This window comes from Pocillopora damicornis, chromosome 12, assembly GCF_964200805.1.
Source record: "Pocillopora damicornis chromosome 12, jaPocDami1.2, whole genome shotgun sequence".
Lineage (NCBI taxonomy): Eukaryota > Metazoa > Cnidaria > Anthozoa > Scleractinia > Pocilloporidae > Pocillopora > Pocillopora damicornis.
This window is the reverse complement of record NC_142681.1, coordinates 8,430,230-8,441,545: the sequence shown is the minus strand read 5'-3', so window position 1 is coordinate 8,441,545 and position 11,316 is coordinate 8,430,230. Positions and strand designations below refer to the sequence as shown.

The following is an 11,316-nucleotide window of genomic DNA, read 5'->3' as shown; positions in this document are numbered from 1 at the left end:
ATTGTCAAGAAAAATTCGGTATGGCTAATATCGAACTAGCAGATTTTCTCAGGAGGCGTTATAAAAGGTATCGATTAAGACGATGCAGTCAAAGTGCTATGCCCCATCAGGTCAAACAATACACAAACTTTGCGAAAATAGGTTTAATAAGCTATTGCTCTCGCGAATCATTTACAATATTCACCAGATAGTTTATGGTTTTAGTTTCAGCCCTCTAGAGTTAAGAAGCTGTTTCAGTCACTGAAAGAACCAGATTCTACTTTAGTTTAAAACCGATTCGTTCAATGATTTGAATTAAGCAGCCAAGCGATTCTAAGCTATTCTAAGTTAACAAAGGTTGCATCTGTCGCAACACCGCAGTTATTATCCTTCTGAGACATGAGGACATAGCCATCGTTGCCCCAGTGTGTAGACCACGAGTTCTTTATCAGCCAGTAAGCTTGCCCATTCATGGTGCCGTATCCAACGGCAAGCACTGCGTGATCCAAATCTTCGGGTTTATTTCCTAACAGAGAGTGAAAATATGTTATTTAAAGCTAACAAAGTCGACTATGTGCATACATTGGTCTAAAAACTCAAGTCCCTCTTCAAAACAGACAAATACTGAGGCGAAAAAAGGTTAAACATTCGAAAATGTTGGGGAATTAGTGGATACTATTAGACAACTTTAATTGGAAAAAGTTATTGTTGAAGTTTAAAGTAAAAGTTATTTAATTGGAAAACTCTGATGCAAAATGCATACGATCCATTACCTTCTTTCTCTACACTGAATTTTCAACAGCTTGATTTAGGAAGACTTTCGCTTAAGAGAATTGCTAATCATGGTTGGATAGTAACTTAAGACGTACCACACTGAGGCTCGTAGTACACTCCAAACGAGTAGAAAGCAAACGACCTGTGCGAAGCATCTATTCCAACTGCTACTGGCCCTTTCTGAGCAATGGCAATCTTGAGCGCTTCAAGATCTCCTGAGGTAACGTTTACATAGCTTTCTATTTTGGCACCAATAGTCCCTGAGTGACATCTCCCATCCTGAGTAGATCGAATAAAAAATAGTCAGAAAAACAGAAGAAACCACTCTACCGAGTATAAGTTCCTTGATTTTTTAACACTCACCTGTGCCAGATACTGTCCGTAGGTATGTTCCGTCGCTATACCACCATGCTTCATTATCCACTGATATGATCGAAACTCCTCTCCGCCATCACATCCGTTGTTACCAAAACCCCAAGAACAATCAATTAGATTTTGTTGAGAAAGGCGGACGAGATTCTTCGTCTGCAGGAAATTATAAATAGTATTGATAGTAATGCTATACTACTTGTTAAGCATGAGGGTCTGACAATGGTAGAATCTGTTGTAAAAAGCGCTAGTAAACAACTTGTGATGAATCACAAGGCAGGAAAATCCGAAGGTTAATTGTGTATATAAGCTTTGTTTCGATTCGCTTGGAGTTCTGAGAGTAAACTGAATATATCTACCTTGAGAAACAATGCACCTTCAATTGTTCCGGTGGCGCCAAAACTCCAACATGACCCACACACTGCTTGATCTTTCACAGGGGTCACCGCGCCTAAAATTGACGCAAACAGCTACTTTAATCTACTTGTCTGAAATTCAGTGCCAACACAAGGAATTTCAGTCGACGTCAGTTAATTCTCTTCGCAACGAAAGAGCAATGAGAATTTAATTATTTTATCAAAGCTTCTCATAAGATGCATTACTCATTTCACCGCCACAACGTGAAAATCATTTACAATTCTCCACTGTTTCTAAAATCTTCCAACTTAGAGTGCAAGTATACAATAAACACATTTTACAAACCAACATATAACTTTCCCCATAATGGATGTTTTTAAAATTAATACGTGATGTCATAGGAATAATAAAAATTTCTAGAATGCGAAAAATCTACTTTTACGATTAAAGTTTCACTCATAAAACTGCTATTACATTTTTCCATTACAAGTAAATTGCGTTACCATAAAGTCGCCAATTCATAGTATCCGGGACATCCTTCAAAGTTGACAAGTCTGGTTTAAATGGAAGGCCACCGTTATATCCTTCTGTATAAGTACGCCCCCTAAGTACTCTGAGCTCTTCAGGTGAGCGATCTACCAGATGATTTACAGCTACTTGAAAACCAACGTGCTTACGATTGTGCGAATTTATGAACCTGAAATCAAAGTTAGGCTCCACGTAAGATAAATGTTAACACTTTCACTCCCAAGATTTTATTGGTAATTCTCCTCGCCGTCTGCTCGTAATGTTCGGAGAATTTGGTATTGGATCAACTAACTATCCCTAATTGATATTTTTCTTTATTCTCATCGCTTGTCTACTTGATATTGTATTGACATCGTAAGGGGAAATTCGGTCTTGATCACTCAAAGGATAAAGGGTTATGCGATTGCAGACCATTACGTTTGTGGAAAAACGTAACAAAAACACATTCACTTTTTTTTACCAGTTTTCAAAAGATTATTACAATTAAAGCTTTCCCTTTCCTCGAGGCCAATCATGAATTGAAAACAGGTACTTCTTTTGGTTGCTAAAATTTGTTACAGCAACGTAAGATACCACTCACAAAACCAGTACCGGAAAATCCACAATTCCCAGTTACTTTTCATGATTGAAATATTACCGAAACTTTTGGAGTTAACTTAAAGCTGTAAGGTTCCTAGCCAATATCATTCGGTACTGAGTTTACTAAATGAATCGAATCTCTGACTTTAAAAGAAACCCACGTTATTCTGCTCCAAAATTACCGGCTGACATGAAATAGGGAGTGTTAAGTTTATTTCTCTTAAAATGGAAAGTTTATCGACTCCTTGTTTAAGATTGATCACAATTTGCAAGCTATCCTTGTTTTATTACATACTATGTTTTAAACTTAATATTTCGTTTAAGAGAATCATAATTTGAGTTCTAAATTTTCAGCAAGTCAAGGAATAGCACTAAACTACGCTTCTGTCAAGCTTTCCTAAAGGTTAATTTTGTCGCAGTAAAAACAGGTGCAAATCGACCGATACCAACGGCAATGAGAACAATTTTGATTATTATTTTTCTATCAGGCAAACAATATCGATGAAGCTTTGAATTAACGTAAGTGTGCATTAGAGAAATATTGGGTAACATTATCCGTGAACCTTCAATTAAAAATAGGAAACCTCCGCTGCTCGTTTCGCGGCTTGGCCGCCTCTATTTTCATCGAGCCCGTAAAAATCCGTTAGCACTGTGGGCAACTCTGACGCGACTAATGGGATTTTCCTTTCAAAAGTGCACGTCTAAAAACCTTAATATAATGAAGAGGCAAATTTTAAGTCCATAATTCCTTCCGCTGCCCTCGCACTATGTTGTTTTCGCTCGTCATGCTTTGTTCTCGACTATTTCAGCGAGAAAGTAAGACTCAATGACGCGTTGGTGGTAAGAGGTGCTGACAGCGCTATTTAGTGGTAATCTGGATACGTCAAAGGATGTTTTTCCCACGAATCTAGGCACGCAGCATCAGCGGAAACAGGAATGTTAATTTGTCATATTCGCCCGAGAAATATCTATGCGGATGTAATCAATTTTGTATCCGTTCCCGAAACAGTTAATGTGTTAATTAATAACATTTTTCCGATGTAATTTTCTTGGTTGATGAAACAAAACACATATATCAAGATCTACCAATCTTGACTCAGCTGGAAAAAGGTTTGCTTTCGTCACCTTGGAAACGAATAGGACTAAAGGGTTACTGAGAGATATCGAATACTCACTTTAATTTCGACAATTAAAAGATTATAATACACATTTCCTTCAATCAAGATATAAAGAATTGCTGGCAACCAACGATGGAGAAGTAGAAGAGCGCTGACCTTTAACAATAATCAGACCGAACATTAACTCCTGCCACAACTGGCTAAGAAAAAAAATGGCGAACCTAACGAGCCATGAAAACCAAATTGCATTTCAAGAGTTGCTTTGCAGCACAGCGATCGGACCACGCCAGAAGATATTAATTTCATCGTTATCTGGTCCCCTAGCAATCACTGCAATTTTCGGTAATGTTTTGATCATCAGTGCCCTTCAAAAAGTGACTACTCTTTATTCATCGTCGAAAGTTCTGCTCGGGTGCCTAGCATGTACCGATTTAGGAGTGGGGATTATAATACACCCTTTACGTATTGGTTATACCATGTCTCAGGTACACTCCGAATGGTGTTTTTATCTAATCAGATTTTACCTTACCATAGGCTCAGTATTTTGCGCAATATCCCTGTTTACACTGACTGCAATCAGTATAGACAGACTTCTCGCTATATCATTGGGGCTAAGATACAGACATGTAGTAACTTGGAGGAAAGTGTGGATTCTCGTTGTCACCTTTTGGATTTCAAACGCTTTCTTTGCAACGTTAGCTTTTTACAACATCCGTATTTATGCTGGAATCGTCGTCATTTTATTGGGGTCATGTATAGTAATCTCTACATTCTGCTACTCAAAGATCTATGTCAGCCTTTCCAAGCATCAGAAGCAAGTTCAAGAACATATTCACCAGGGACAGCCAAACGAAAGAGGAGTGCCTCTGAATATAGCACGGTACAAAAGGACAGTGTCCAGTGCACTGTGGGTGCAAGTGACATTGCTGGTTTGTTATCTTCCGTTTGGTATAGTCACAGTTGCGTATTATATCACTGAATCACTAACACCAACCCTTAAGATCATTATCGATGTAGCAGTGTCCCTGATGTTATCCAACTCATCTCTGAACCCTTTCCTTTATTGCTGGAAGATAAGGGAGGTAAAGCAAGCTGTGAAGGAAACGATCAGACAGTTTTGTTGTTTTTCAAGTCAATAATCCTCAAATGCATAGAGTTGTTTATGTTTTCGTTTTCACGAAAACCGCTACCAAACGGCGTAAGAACAGTGACAGAGACACAGAATTTCTGAACGTCTTGTCAGGCTTGAAAGAGTCACCGTACGCCCACTTTCTTAAAATTGAACCCTCCATAACTTGCAACCTCGATTACTCAGGCCTATTTGATGTCCTTTGGAGGTTCCTATCCTACTGACGTTCGATACAAGCACACTTATACGAAGCTGGTAGTCAGTCATACTATCAACCTAACGAAATCAGCCGTGGAGCGTTTTCGACGAAGCGTCCTATCAGAACTACGGCAAAGATGGCAAAGAGCAAATAACTCGCAGTAAACGCAAAAAACCGTCATCAAGTAAGGGAAAACGTAGGCAACCGTGTCCCTTCAACTTACTGGTTAAGAGCACAGTGGCGCGAGTTTTCTGCACCAATCACAAAGAGTCGTAAAGCAAGGGATAATCAATCTAAAATTGCTCTTCAAGATCAAAGCTTCGCCCTCCATGGTTTCTTGGTCAAACTTAACAGCGTTTTCTAAGAAATACACAGTTCAGTCGCATTTGTTCAAGATGGAAACAGTAGTTAATTAAAAACTGGCGGAAACGGAAACCCGTCGTATTTAAGCCACAGTTTATTTCCACATCCTCTGCAGTTTCCACAAGTTAACTCGGTAAACAAATGGCAAAGTAAGGCCTTTTAGTAATGGTTTTTAAAAAACAAATCGTGTTCAACTTGAAACACTTGTGCGATCTAATTCCCTCTTTCTTGAAGCTCATACTCATAGTAGAATACAAAATTCTCAAAAAAATTTTACATTAAACGACAGGCAGATTTTACGTTCAGTAGGCAACTTTGATTTATTGTGTGTGCTTTTTGATGAGTGCCGAAGCGACCGAACTACGCGTGGATTTTAGTTGCTAAAGAAACTGTTACACTGCGTGGGCGGGCAATTGAAAAAATAGGTTGGCTACCTACGATAAGATACTAAACGTTGGTTGACCAATGAAGCGATTTAAAAGTATTGAACAGCTGACGTTTCGAGCTTTAGTCCTACGTCGGACTACAGTTGACCGATCACTTTCCACGGACTGTGTCTCCAATAGCGTAACAGCAAACCCAACCATTCAGCATCGATTGAATTATCGTGAGAGCTTATCATGTAATTCACTTCTTATCACCGACTTTGATAAAGAGGATGTTTGATTTTCTTGTTTTTTGATAGACCAACAAGTTGTATTGTCTGTAATGTGTTATGGTCTGAATAGAAGCCCAATTAAAGTGGCAATACGCCAATCACATGACCGTTTTAATTTTTGAGTCCTCTGTTTATTTCATCTGTCGTTAAACATCCCCAAATCCCATGGTTTCGCATAACCTTCAAGTTGTATTTCTATGTTCGCGCAATTAAAGCTTTCATTTCCAGTTGCATTTAAAATTTTGGGGAACTAAGCTGGTGGTCTAAGAATGAGCGATTTACAAATCATTTTCCTGCTTACATATTTTTCAGAACCACTCAGAACCAATATCAACATCGCTCTCACGGGGCACAGAAATAAGTTGTTCATCACTGTCACAAGCAAACCGCACTTAAAGTTTTAAGCTCACGTACTGAAATATCCAAATCAGAAGCCACCCACCGAACGAAAGAGAAGCACACGCGATTTTAAAGATGAGACTTTAGAACCTGCTTGGAAAATAAATGGCTAACGTAACTGACGGCGAAAAACAAAGCACAACTCAAGAGTTATTTTGCGAAACAGGTTTTGAGGCACGCCAGAAGATGCTTATCTTAATTTCAAGTTTCCCTCTGGCTGTCGTTGCATTTTTGGGGAATGCTGTGATCATTGCTGCCCTTAGAAACGTGTCAACTCTGCATCCGTCCTCGAAAATCTTACTCGTTTGTCTTGCGTGCACTGATCTGGGAGTGGGCCTTATTTCACATCCTCTTCTGATTGGTTACCTGATGTCTGAAGGACACCTCAAAATTTGTAGCTATCTTGGAATCTTTTTTTACACAATAGGTTTCACTCTTTGCGGTGTATCTTTGCTAACACTGACTGCAATCAGTGTGGACAGACTTCTTGCCCTGTTATTGCGGCTCAGATACAAAGATGTTGTAACAGTAAAGAGAGCAAGGATCCTTGTTGTTGCCATTTGGCTTGTTAGCCCTGCGGGTGTGGTAGTGGTACTTTACAACTTCCGCATCGCTGCTGGTCTCTCTTTTGCTGTAGTGGTACCGTGCGTAGCAATCTCTACCCTCTGTTACACAAAAATTTATCACACCCTTCGCCATCACCAAACCCAAGCGCGAGAACAGATTCACCAAGGAAAACCGCATGGGAGAGGGATTCAACTCAAGATAGCGCGTTACAAAAAGACAGTGTCCAGTGTGCTGTGGGTGCAAATAACTTTGCTGGTTTGTTACCTTCCATATCTAACCGTGGCATTTATATATTCTATCAGCCGACAAGTAACACCAGCTCTTAGAGACGCTGTGGCAGTAACATTGTCTCTTTTGCTGTGTAACTCATCCCTGAACCCTCTCCTCTACTGCTGGAAGATAAGGGAGGTAAAACAAGCAGTGAAGGAGACAGTCAGGCAATTTTGGTGCTTCTCAAGGCAACTTTAAAGTATCTCTGTCAGTAAACATCTCACTGATTGTTACAATAGACACTCCTTACAACTCCACGTCGATTTAAGTGTGTCATTCAGAAATGGGTGTTACCGCTGGATTTTGTCCATAGAGGGCTCGATTTAATCCTTCGGGTAGTCACTTCGGGGGCCACGTAGGACCGCCGAAAGCCTAATGACTAAGTTTGGATTCACTCGTTTTGGAAAAAGTGAGATCTTTTGGAGGAAGACTCGAAGGAATGAAACAATAGCGCAATTAAACGACCTCGAGTGGCAGCATCTACAAGTGTATCCTCCTTGTTTTGAAGTGTCAATGAACTCCAAAGAACGATTGAAAACAATTTATGCCTGAAGTTTTTTCGCTCAATGTTTTCACGTTTGATTTGTATTATTAAAACTGAGCATTTTCAGAACTTTAAAAAGAGTTAAACCCTTTAACCCCTAAGAGTGACTAGCATCTAATCTCTCCTTACAATATCACCACTGAATCACACATTGATGTCATGAGAATAAAGGAAATGATCAGAAACTAAAGAAACTCTTGATTGTTTGACAAATTCTCCTTGTCAGCACCTTAGTAAATGTACAGAGAACAGTATGGAGAATATGAATACTGATGTTTGGGTGTAAAGGGTTAAAAAAAACCCTAACATTGTAGGACATGATGTCTCTGGGCCTATGAAGACATAACCCTTCATTTGTGTAATATTGTTAGGATCCAGAGTTATCAGAAAAAATATAGGGAAAAAAAAAGCAATAGTATTAACCATGACTACATCAGTGCCTATTTAGGACAACTAAACAACAATTATTATACCTATAGAAGTTAAGTCCCATGCGCTGGCATGGTATCATAATTTAAGCAAATACTACTGCTCTTAGGCTTGGAACAGACTCCTCACCTCTTAGAATCAAAAATTCAACTCTGGACCTCATATTGGCCTCATAACAAATTCCTGAAATATTGCATGTACGTCTACTTGGACCATACCTTGTGTGCCTGTTATTATACTCTTTGCACAATTTATTTCTTATCATTAATTCAGTATATTTAGTAAGCCAATCAAAAATCTTTCAGTATTAAATCTGTCAACCAAAGCATAGTAACTAGAATAATTTTTTAGACAACTGTTGGTGAAAAGTAGATAGTTATTTTGGTACAATGTTTCCGGAAACAAGACAACAAATTTAATTTGAGAGCTTGTGATCTTGGGTGGACCCCTCAAATTAATTTACAAACATGTGATGAGGGATGGATCCCTCAAGAAACAAATAATATTGCTTCTATTCAAAGGAGATGAGTTTCAATAAAATATTCACCTACAAAGAATGTTATCATGAGCTTCTTGATGTTTGTGAGGCCTCCTTAAATACTGGAGAAAAACTTTGTGCATATGCATCATAGTGCAAAATTGCTTGCACAGATGTAAAAACCAAACTCGACAGGGGCAGCTTAACTAAATCTGCCAACTTATCATGTAAACTACAGAGCAAAGCACACCATCATCAAATATCAAAGCTTTAATTCTTACCTCAAATTTTGCCTAAAGATATCTCTGCGCCTGTGATGTTCCTCCCTCTCCACTGTGTTGGCATATTTTTTGGGGTGCTTTATCAGGAAGTGTTCAAACAGCTCATGTACTTTTTCATGGCCATAGGGTTCGACAAACTCTTGCATAGGGTTTGCCAATAAGCTTGTCATTGCCCCAGGTCCAGGGAAATCTCTACAAGTCATACCTGATTGAACAAGGAAACAATTTAAAACAACAATTAAGCACATGAATGTCTTTAAATAAAATAATGATCTTTTTTCAATCAGTGATATTTATAACTCACTATAGCCAAAAAGTTCAAATGAGAAAGTTTAATCCTTTAACTCCCATGAGTGACCAATGCAAAATTTCTCCTTAGAGTATTCTATACAATATCAAGCAGATGAGTTATAAGAATAAAGTAAAATATAACTCAGGGGATAATCAGTTGATCCAATACTAATTTCTCCAAACAAATACTTTAAGAATTGTATGGCAGGCAGTAAAGAGAATTACTAATGAGATCTTGAGAATGAAAGTGGTCAAAGAAAATGTTATCAGACCAGGCAAAACAAACAAACAAACAAACAAACCTGGGATCTCAAACACTTTAGCAGGTGGCATTAAAGGTGAATAATCCAGAAAATCAATCAAATATTTGTCATAGTGAGAACCCAAAAGAGTGTCGTAGCCCAACATTTCATAGTGAACAGGATTTGGTGGTTCAGACTGGGATGTATACATGTTGTATGTGTTAACTTTGTGTTGTTCTGTTTGAGTGTAAGTCCATACTGTACAGTTGCCTACAATACAGTCACCATAGCCACCAAACTGGAGAAAAAAAATTTGAAAACACAAACAAACAACAATTTTTACCTCATTACTCTGTTTAACAAATGAGATATGTTTAGGACTGACTATCAATGAGACTCACTCTCTTCATAATGTTCATCCAACAGTGTCCTTGTTAACAAAATTTCCCCATAGACAACAAATAGTTATAACTAAAAATGATGTTTCTAAGATTCCATTCTTCCTTGAAGTAATAGGAAGTGTGCATTTTCAGTATTTAGTACAACTATGGGACACCAAAACTTTATTACAAATTTTTTGCATGCATGGAGTAAGGTATTCTTCCTGCAAAATGCCATAGTGAAGATAACTTCAAAAACTGATCTTCAAGAGGACTATAACAGCAACATGACATATTTATCTGAAGCCCAGTTGCATTGAAACCATTTTTGACTGATAACTCCCTCACACATTTCCTCAAAGATTACATAACATTGTACAACTTGCCTTGAAATTTGAGAGGTCAGGTAAAACTGACTGTATTTTCACTGGGGCATCCTTGGTTCCATTCACTTGAAAGCAGGTTTTCACATTCAACTCAGTCTCAGTGGTCTCTGGACAGACTCTGTAACTTGAACCAAACATCCCTACATCTTCTCGCTGAATTGTAATGTCCAACCCTTGCAAAAAGGAAACAATTTATCCTAAAGTTTTCATTGGTACTCATAATTACAAAACGCCAATGGTATGAGTTCATTATGAAACTGAAAATATTTGCTAAAATTGCCTAAAAATAGAGCTCCAATTAGTTGATTTTTACTGCCCACAGCTTCATTTGAACTCCTCACAGGCTTTTGAAAAGTTTACTTAAAATAATAGAGGGAGTCTCTGGACTATTGACAACGGAACTAAATGTCCACTTCTATTTGCCCAAGCGACGTTGTTCTCATCAAAAGTCACGGAGATGAGAACATTTTATACAAGACAAAACAGTTTAGTCAGAGACGGACTTAAATTTAGATGCGCTGATTGTGCGAAACCAGCATAAAGCGCCCATAGAAATGTTAATTAATTGCGTGTCCCAGGCAAGTAACCTAAAGTGTGGAATACTTAACTGATATTTTCACTTGAGGGCAAACAGGGCGGACCTTGCACTCCCACCAATTTGAAAACTTAATATAAATGATGCGGGAAAGAAAGATGATGACTTGGCGACGTTTCCTGACTCTGAAGGTCTCACCTGAATAATAATCGATCCTGCTCCTGCCATTTTCACCGTCAAACCAAACCTCCATAGGTTCCACGATTTCAGCATATGGCAAGCGCAGCACGCCAGAGACGGTGTAAGCGTTAGACCATTGCGGAGGAGTATCCGACAATGGCTTTGCAACAACAACAGATAGGAGAAGCGAAGAGATCACGTAAGTCAGAGCCATTTTATCACGACCGTTCTTCGAACCACCACAAAATCTCGTGACTGTCAAGACATATAGAGTTACAAGG

The 11,316-nt window shown here is 38.6% G+C and overlaps 3 protein-coding genes across 3 annotated transcripts; 2 read left to right on the top strand and 1 right to left on the bottom strand.

Annotated features, from left to right (window-relative positions):
- Positions 1 to 128: 128 nt before the first annotated feature.
- Positions 129 to 11,315, bottom strand: LOC113669185 (digestive cysteine proteinase 1). The gene is made up of 9 exons (XM_027185189.2): positions 11,054 to 11,315; positions 10,321 to 10,493; positions 9,615 to 9,852; positions 9,022 to 9,226; positions 1,983 to 2,176; positions 1,482 to 1,573; positions 1,117 to 1,278; positions 849 to 1,032; positions 129 to 505 (listed from the first exon to the last, which is right to left on the bottom strand). The coding sequence occupies exons 1-9, from the start codon at positions 11,247 to 11,249 to the stop codon at positions 318 to 320; spliced, it is 1,632 nt and encodes a 543-aa protein (XP_027040990.2). The 5' UTR covers positions 11,250 to 11,315; the 3' UTR covers positions 129 to 317.
- LOC149036346 (trace amine-associated receptor 9-like) lies at positions 3,776 to 4,982 on the top strand. The gene has a single exon (XM_089189829.1). It carries the CDS (start codon positions 3,917 to 3,919, stop codon positions 4,841 to 4,843), a length of 927 nt encoding a protein of 308 aa, XP_089045955.1. The 5' UTR covers positions 3,776 to 3,916; the 3' UTR covers positions 4,844 to 4,982.
- On the top strand, positions 6,463 to 8,027 carry LOC149036345 (melanocyte-stimulating hormone receptor-like). The gene has a single exon (XM_089189828.1). It carries the CDS (start codon positions 6,558 to 6,560, stop codon positions 7,485 to 7,487), a length of 930 nt encoding a protein of 309 aa, XP_089045954.1. The 5' UTR covers positions 6,463 to 6,557; the 3' UTR covers positions 7,488 to 8,027.
- Position 11,316: the final 1 nt, after the last annotated feature.

Bases quoted from the DNA above. Each gene is read 5' to 3' on its own strand.
- LOC149036346 (XM_089189829.1), top strand. From the start codon at position 3,917: ATGGCGAACCTAACGAGCCATGAAAACCAAATTGCATTTCAAGAGTTG.
- LOC149036345 (XM_089189828.1), top strand. From the start codon at position 6,558: ATGGCTAACGTAACTGACGGCGAAAAACAAAGCACAACTCAAGAGTTA.
- LOC113669185 (XM_027185189.2), bottom strand. From the start codon at position 11,249: ATGGCTCTGACTTACGTGATCTCTTCGCTTCTCCTATCTGTTGTTGTT. The intron at 10,494-11,053 runs GTGAGACCTTCA...CCTTTTTGCAAG, and splicing joins CAGGATCGATTATTATTCAG to GGTTGGACATTACAATTCAG. The intron at 2,177-9,021 runs GTAAGAATTAAA...CTTTGATTTCAG, and splicing joins ATCTTTAGGCAAAATTTGAG to GTTCATAAATTCGCACAATC.